The sequence below is a fragment of the Impatiens glandulifera genome, chromosome 4 (assembly GCF_907164915.1).
Source record: "Impatiens glandulifera chromosome 4, dImpGla2.1, whole genome shotgun sequence".
Taxonomy (NCBI): domain Eukaryota; kingdom Viridiplantae; phylum Streptophyta; class Magnoliopsida; order Ericales; family Balsaminaceae; genus Impatiens; species Impatiens glandulifera.
In genome coordinates, this window is record NC_061865.1 from 23,293,741 (window position 1) to 23,302,412 (window position 8,672).

The window sequence follows — 8,672 nt, forward strand, 5'->3', positions numbered from 1 at the left end:
GTTTTCATATTTTTAACATATTTAACACGTTTTTAACACGTTTTTCACACATTAAACACGTTTAACATGTTTAACATGTTTTCATGTTTTTGGTACGTTTAATATATTTTTGGCACGTTTAACACGTTTTTAGCACGTTTAAAACGTTTTTGACACATTTAACACGTTTTTCACGTCTTTGACGTGTTTAACACATTTTTAACATGTTTAACACATTTTTGATAGATTTAACACGATTTTTATGTTTTTAACATGTTTAACAAGTTTTTGACACGTTTAACACGTTTTTCACACTTTAGCACATTTTGCACGTTTTAAACATATTAAACGTGCCAAAAATGTGTTAAACTTATCAAAATGTGTTAAACGTACCAAAAACGTGTTAAACATGTTAATAATATTAAAAACGTATTAAACGTGCCAAAATATGTTAAACTTATTAAAACGTGTGAAAAACATGTTAAACATATTAAAAATGTTAAAAACATGTTAAACATACCAAAAACGTGAAAAACAAGTTAAACGTGTGAAAACGTGTTAAACATGTCAAAAACGTGTAACGTGCTAAAACGTGTTAAACGTGTAAAAAACGTGTTAAACGTATAAAAAACGTGTTAAACGTGTTAAAGATGTCAAAACGTGTTAAACGTGTTAAACATGTCAAAAACGTGTTAAATGTATTAAACATGTCAAAAACGTATTAAACGTGTCAAAAATTTGAAATATATTTAAGAAGTTAACATTTTAAACCAATATTTTATTTTACAAACATAAGAATTTGAATTGAATTACAATTCTATAATTTTTTCAAACATAAGAATTGAATTGTAATTCAATCCCAATTTTCATGAAATAGAGAATTCGAATTTCAATGTCAATTCCAATTTCAATTATGTCAAAAAAAAATGATCTAAAATAGGTTAAAGAAATCAATTTTATAGTAACATATATAAACTATGACTAGAGAAAGTAACAAACAAATCTGTTGAGCTCTCCCAAAACTTGTGCTTTGTCAATCTCAATCTCAAGCCTGCTTTGGTTTTTGTTTGATATGACTAACAGTTCATATTTTAGTAATATTGATTTTTATTTTTTTATTAAAGTATGCTAATCGAGGAAAAAAATAGATATTCTAAAGATTTGTTAAAGTACAAAAAGATATGTAGCTTCGATTATTACTTCAATTTTCCTTGAAAAAACCACAAATCTATATGCAATGTGATTCCCTACATCTTCCTTTAATACACCATTAAAAATAACACCCATTACCATTTGGATCTACCATTACCACCTTTTCAACTAATACTTACACCTACTATGGTGAACCTAAACACAAGAGCCTTAGTCATTTTAGCTTTACTCATTTTCACCGCCACAACCACAACCACAGCCGCCATCGACACTGCAAACACCCTCAAATTAACCATGTGTAGCACCACTGATTATAAAAACACATGCATGAAATCCCTTAGGGCCGCCGGAATAACAAGGGACCCGAGATTGCTACTAAGGACTGCCTTTTTTGCCGCCATCCATGGCACCCAAAAGGCAATCAACGCCACATCTATCCAATACGACTCAAATGCTATGGTGGATTACGAGATTTGCAAAGAACTCCTCGACTTGTCAACGGATGACATCAAGAAAGCAATTAAAAAGTTAGAAGAGATCAAATTAAATCCGGAAAATAGGGATCAACTACTATATGATATTAGGACAAGACTTTCCGGTTCACTAACATTCCACCAAACTTGCATGGACGAGATTCAAAACGTGACCAGAAGAGGAGACCTCTTGCGGATTTTGCATCTATCGACGGAACTTTCTAGTAACGCTCTCGCTATGTTAGCATTCGAAAAAGACCTCGCTAATTGGTCGTGGACTAGCAAAGAGAATAAGAGGTTAGTTATGTCTTCACTGCCTTCACCATCGGCGGCCTTAAAAGATCAAGTCACGATATTCATAGTGTCGAAAGATGGATCGGGAATGTTTAAAACAATTAATGGAGCGTTGAGTGCAATTCCGATTACAAGTGATAATGATATTGAAAGGAAATATTTGATATATGTAAAACCTGGTGTTTATAAAGAATATGTGGAGATTACAAAGAATATGAAGAATGTTTTCTTGATTGGATATGGCCCCTCGCAAACTAGGATTGTCGGAAATAGAAGTGTCAAAGGTGGATTCAAAACATTTAGGACTCCAACAGTTAGTAAGTGTCAAATTTTCATTACACTCATAATCACAAATCAATTCTTATTAAAATTCTCTGAAAAAAAAATTCACTTTATAAAAATCACTCCTCTAACTTGAAAATTTAACTTAAATATATTTTTACTTTAATATTTTTTACTATTTTATTTCTTAACTTCATAATTTTTTTTGATGGCCGAGGTCGAATTAATACAGATTTCGGATTTTTTCTTTCAAAACTCAACATCTTACTCATTATTGTTAAAATTATAAAAAAACAAAGTTTTACTCTAACGATTTCAAACACTGATAACTTATTTTACATAACATTTATGAATAAATAAAAGATCAAAATTAGTAATTTAATTAACAAATTTCACCTAATTGAGGTTTTGACTACTGATTCTCTTAATTCGGATATTAATTCTCTAAATTCAGTAAAATTCGACATTTAAATATTTTAATTGGCTGAAAAAATAATAAATTTTTTTTTAAACCTCTTTATTCTTTTTGCTTAGCATATTATCTAAGGCCTTGTTTTCTTTGGGTTATTTAAAAAACCTATATAAAATCCATTTTTTAATCAATCATTTTTCATCCATCACTTCTCACCAATCACATCACTCATATCATTAACCAAAATATAAAAATACCCTCTATTTTAAATTATTATTATTTATTTTATTTATATATATCAATACCGTCTTTTTATCAAAAAATAATCATTATTTTCTCAAAATCATCACTCATCACCAATATTTCTCTCTCTTGGTTTTTAAAAAACCCACAACCTAACAAGGCCTAAGTGTATATTCACTATATTTTTATATTTATTAAATAATTATTCTTATATTTGAAATACTAATTATTATTATTATTATTATTATTATTATTATCTGAATTAAGTTGTGAATGGGGAGAATTTCTTGGCAAGAGACATATCAATCGAAAACACAGCCGGACCCGAGAACGATCAGGCGGTAGCCCTTAGGATAACGGCAGACAAATCCATCATTTACAATTGTTATATAGCCGGTAATCAAGACACCCTTTACGCTCACGCCCACAGACAATTCTACCGCGACTGCACCATCTCCGGCACGGTCGATTTCATATTCGGCAACGCCGCCGCAGTCTTCCAAAACTGTAAGATCGTCTTCAAGCAGCCAAGAATCAATCAAAACTTACGTGTAATCTCCGCCCAAAGTCGAACAGATTGGAGATCCAACACCGGCTTTGTATTCCAAAATTGCACAATCACGGCCGATGAAACCTACTATGCTAAAAACCGCATTTTAAGGTCTTTTCTTGGTAGGCCATGGAAGAAATACTCGAGAACTATATTCATGGAATCTGAAATTCATGGTGAGATATTTAATACTAAACCCTGATTTTATTATATGATTAAACCATGAAAATATGTACAGATGTAATTGATCCAGCTGGGTGGATGCCGTGGATCGGTCAAAAGGATTATTTGTTGACGATTTGGTATGGCGAGTATTTGAATAGAGGCCGGGGCGCTGATCTGAGAAGGAGAGTTAACTGGATTGGATATCATAAGAATATTACCGATGAAGTGGCCGCCTATTTTGTTCCACGACGGTTTATTGACGGCGATCACTGGATAACAGCGGTGGACATACCCTATTTTCCCAACTTTAATATATGATATCATTCTTTAGTTTTTGTATATTTACGGCTTGTTTGTTATTTTTATTCAAACAAATTATCGAATATTTATATATATTATTTTATTTTTTATAAAAGATGAGACTTTTTTCACTAGAGTTCAGATTAAATTTATAAGTTTATTAGATTATTTAAAATTAATTTTTAATTTTAATGGAATTTGAATATATCTAATTTTATAATTTTCAATTCTATTAATTTTTTTAAATTAAATATGAAAATTAATAATATATATATATATATATATATAAATATAATGCTAATGTCAATTATAATATTAATTTTTAATCCGAAATTATAAGTTATTATTGAGATTGAGTTTTTTATTTTGAGCTTGAATTCTCCTTTCTTTGTTGTAATGGTTGTGATTGAATTTGTTGTTGCTCTTGGCTCCTTAAGTAGTCTTTGAGTCACAATATTTGAATTAAGGTCCAATATGATTTTCCTTGGAAATCATGTTCGCTTCAATAGAATTTTTTTAAGAAAGAATTAAACATTATTTCACTCTCTTCTTATTAATTAAATCACTGAATTTATTACCAAAATCTTAAAATACCCAATATTTTAAATTATTATTTTTTATTTTATTTATATATATCAATACTTTTTAAATATTTTTACCAAAATAATCAATCCCTTTTTTAAATTAGCAGGCATCATTCAATTTTTCTCTCTTATTTTTTTTTTAAAATTCATTACTAAGTGTAGTATAGTAAAATTTGGCTAATTTAAGATTGGTTAAGTAAAGTAGTTAAATTTATTTATTAATTAAATTCTTCACCATTTTTCACTCTTTCATGTCTAAACAATCCTCAAAAGAAAGAAATGATTTTATTTTTACTGATAGATATAGATATTCTTTGGAACTTATAACTAGCCAATATCCATGGTGTCCAAGGAAGATTTCCAATTATTTTGGCATTTAAAGATTCAAGACTATAAATAGTCAATGCTTCACAATAAAAACTTGTGAGAATCCATTTAAGATAAAATAAGGTAAAAAATTTTGTCCTTTTGTTACCAACAAATTGATATCAGTGCTTTTGTGTGTGAGGAGTGTGAGAGAACGTGTTAGCCTCAAAAGAGAATGTCGTAGTGTGCGCTAGTCGAGAGAGAAAGAGGAACGATCGAGATCTTTGTAAGGTGTGTGTTGAATGTAAACACTTGAGAGAAATGACAGGTCTAACCATTGACATCTCACTACCCAAGTTGACAAAAGGCGTCAACTATGACAACTAGAAAGTGCAAATAAAGGCCCTTTTCGGCTTCCAAAATAACTAGGATGTGGTTCAGACTGGGTATGAGGAACCAGCGAACACATATGGGTATTCAAATGCCCAACTAAACATGATGAAGGTCGTTCAAGCTAAAGACAAAGTGTCTTTTCATGTACCATACTGATCTATCGACGAATCTAGCTTTGAGAAGATAGTCGATGCAAAATCTTCCAAAATAGCATGGGATACACTCGAAATAGCAAACAAATTTGTCGAACAGGAGAAGCAAGTCCGACTTCAAATCCTTATGGGCAATCTAGAAAACATGAGGATGAAAGAGTCCTAAGTTCATTACTCGAGTAAAGACCGTGGTGAAAAAGCTGAATCAGAATGGTAAGAGTCTTTTATAAAACTGAGTTATTGAAAAGATTCTAAGGTCATTGATAGATAGTTTCGAAAATACTATGTGCGCAATAGAGGAATTCAAGGATCTATCAATGCTCACCATTGAAAAGCTTGTTAGGTCCTTTGAAGTGCATGAGTAGAGAAGGAAAAAAGAAGAAGGGGGACTCCCTTAAACAGGCTGTCCCTGTGAAGTCGATAATAAAAGAGGAGAAGATGCTCTATGCTTAGAGTACCAGAGGTAGAAGAAGAGGCAGAAATCTAGGTGGTATAGGAAGAGGAGGACGAGGAAGCGAGTAAGTCGGCCAATAAAACTGGCATGGCCATGGTCAAGCTCGGAGTGGCCGGACAAACACAAACAACAATATTGAGTGTTAGAACTGTGGAAAGTATGGGTATGTTGCCAATGATTGTTACTCGATAAAATGCTACAACTGCTAAAAAATGGGTCATATTTCCAAAGATTGTAGATCTGAGAAGAAAAATGAGGAACCAACATACTTCTTTGTTGAGTAAGAAGATAATGGATTGTTAGTGGTGACAGAAATTCCAAAAACTAAGATCAAACTGAGCTATTCTGATTTCTGATAACTCGTTTTGGTACTTGGACACTATTGAATGTAACCACATGGTGGTGACAAGAAGTTATTCAAAATACTCTCAAAGATGGAGTCCGGATCCATTTCTTTCGGTGATGCTTCAAAAGTAGCAGTCAAAGGTTGAGGAACAATCAGGTATCAACAGAGTAATGGAAGAATTAGAGAGATCAGAGATGTTTACTACGTACTTGATCTCGAAAGCAATATATTTAGTATGTGATAGTTGATGGAGAAAGGATACTCGGCTTTGATGAAGGACCAATAACTACAACTAAAGGATAAACTTAGGAGGCTCATTGTCTAGGTATAAATGAAGAAAAATTGCATATACAAACTTGAGATTAAAGTAATTCAAGATTAATGTTTGTAACTTGATTTTTGAGGATTAGACCATGAAATGACATTATTAGTTCTGTCATCTTCACTACAGGGGGTTGACTGAGCTGATAAAAAAGGAGATGGTGCTTGGACTACATAATATTAAATTTTAAAAGAGGTTCTGTAAAGAATGTGTGTGTTTAGTAAGAAAGTGATGATTTCTTTCCCAAGTAGTTCTGAATACTAAGCAAAGGAGTAACTCAGATTGATCCATATTGTTTGGTGTGGGCCGATAACTCCAAAATTATTTAGTGCTAAGAGATACTTCGTTTCTTTAATTGATGATTTCTCGAAGAAGACGTGGATTTATTTTCTGAAAGAGAAGTCAAAAGTGTTTGAAAACATCAAGAAATTCAAAGTGATGGTGGAGAAAGAAACAAGTAAAGTCATCAAAGTATTCTGATCTGATAGAGGAGGTGAATTCACTTCTGCTAAGTTCAACAAATACTATTAGGAACTTGGGATCAAGCATTTCTTCAAGGCGTCATATTCTTCGTAGAAAAACGGTGTAGCAGAATAAAAGAACTAAACTATTCTTGTTAGGATCGATGTTGACAATAGAGACAGGGATCTAACTATTGTGAACAACTTATACACTTCAATTCGATTTTAACTTTGTTAAAAGTTAAGATCTGTTTCTATTCTTTATAAATCTTCACAAACTCTTGAAAAAGTTCAAGTGTAGAACCATTTGTTTGATTTGAAGCTCTAGATGAATAAATATCAATGGTGGAAAGTAAAGAACACAGTGAGTTTTATGGATGTTCGGAGATAAATCTCCTTCGTCACCCCTTCTTCATTAATAGAAAGGATATTCACTAGAAGACTTTGGTCGGTATAGAACACACTACACAAACCCATTCAGAAACCTTAGGACGTCACAATTATCTGGTTCTAAACTTCTAGCTAACTCTCTATTGAACAAAACACCCTCTTTTCAACTTACAACATTGAGATTTCACAAAGAAAAGACAATATACTAATTACAGAGTAATAACATAGTGAGTAATTTGTACTTGAGCTTGAGAGATTGGATAATCAAGAGAGTGAACTTAAGCAACTTGTAAGACCGGTTTCTTGGAGTTAAACTCACTCTTCGTCCGTTGTCCTTGAACTTCTATTTATACTTGAAGTGCACCAATGATCAAAACTTCTTTGAGGACGCGTGTTCTCCTTTTGTTGGACGACCGCCAATAGTACGAGAGTACAGTAGGCTCTGAGCATTGAGATTGTGGCCGTACCAGATAGGTAGAGCGCCGAATATCCTTTGATATTGTCTTGTACTAGAGAGATATAACTTGGGAAATTTAAATATTGGAGTACGTGGTAGTTGTTAATTCATTGTTGGAGATTAGTTGTCATATTGTTGAAAACAGTAACTGCAGATGAGTTGAGTTACGTAGTTAGACGGTCTTTCAGACGTCTGATCAAGTTAGACAATGCATGCTTGCACTTCTTCTTTAGACCGCGTCTAAGAAGGAGTGAGACGACGTCTAACTACGCTTCCCTTTAGACCACGTCTAAAAGAGTTAGATCGTGTCTAACTGCGCTTCCCTTTGACCACGTCTAAAGGAGTTAGACCGCGTCTAAATGTGCTTCCCTTTAGACCACGTCTAAAGGAGTTAGACCGCGTCTAACTACGTTTCCCTTTAGACCACGTCTAACTGAACTTCACTTTAGACCACATCTAAAGGAGTTAGATCGCGTCTAACTACGCTTCTCTTTAGACCACATCTAAAGGAGTTAGACCGTGTCTAACTATGCTTCTCTTTAGACCACGTCTAAAGGAGATAGGCTACGTCTAACTGAGTTTTCTTTTAGACCGCGTCTAAAGGAGTTAGATGACGTCTACTCGCATGCTTCAAACTCCGTCTGAAGTAGCAAGACGTTTGAAGGCGCCTGCTTTAGACCACATCTGAATAAACGGTCTTCTTTAGAACTGTACTTGCACAACAGAAAATAACCTAACTTTGTTTTTTTCAAACCATATCATCAAAATTATGTTGTGAATATTATTTTACGTTAATTGATTATTTCTTCTTAATTAAATTTTCTCTTTTCTTTGTTTAATTTAACCCAACAATTCTCTATATGGTTCGATCTATGTTGAGAGGAAAGAATATGTCAAAAAAGTTTTGGGCAGAGGTGGTACTATGCGCAGTCTATGTGAAAATTAGATGTCCACATG

The 8,672-nt window shown here is 32.9% G+C and overlaps 1 protein-coding gene across 1 annotated transcript; it reads left to right on the forward strand.

The window, feature by feature from the left end:
- The first annotated feature begins 1,317 nt into the window (after nt 1–1,317).
- On the forward strand, nt 1,318–3,868 carry LOC124934961 (pectinesterase-like). Its single transcript, XM_047475441.1, has 3 exons — nt 1,318–2,215; nt 3,103–3,561; nt 3,624–3,868. Exons 1-3 carry the CDS (start codon nt 1,318–1,320, stop codon nt 3,866–3,868), a joined length of 1,602 nt encoding a protein of 533 aa, XP_047331397.1.
- Nucleotides 3,869–8,672: the final 4,804 nt, after the last annotated feature.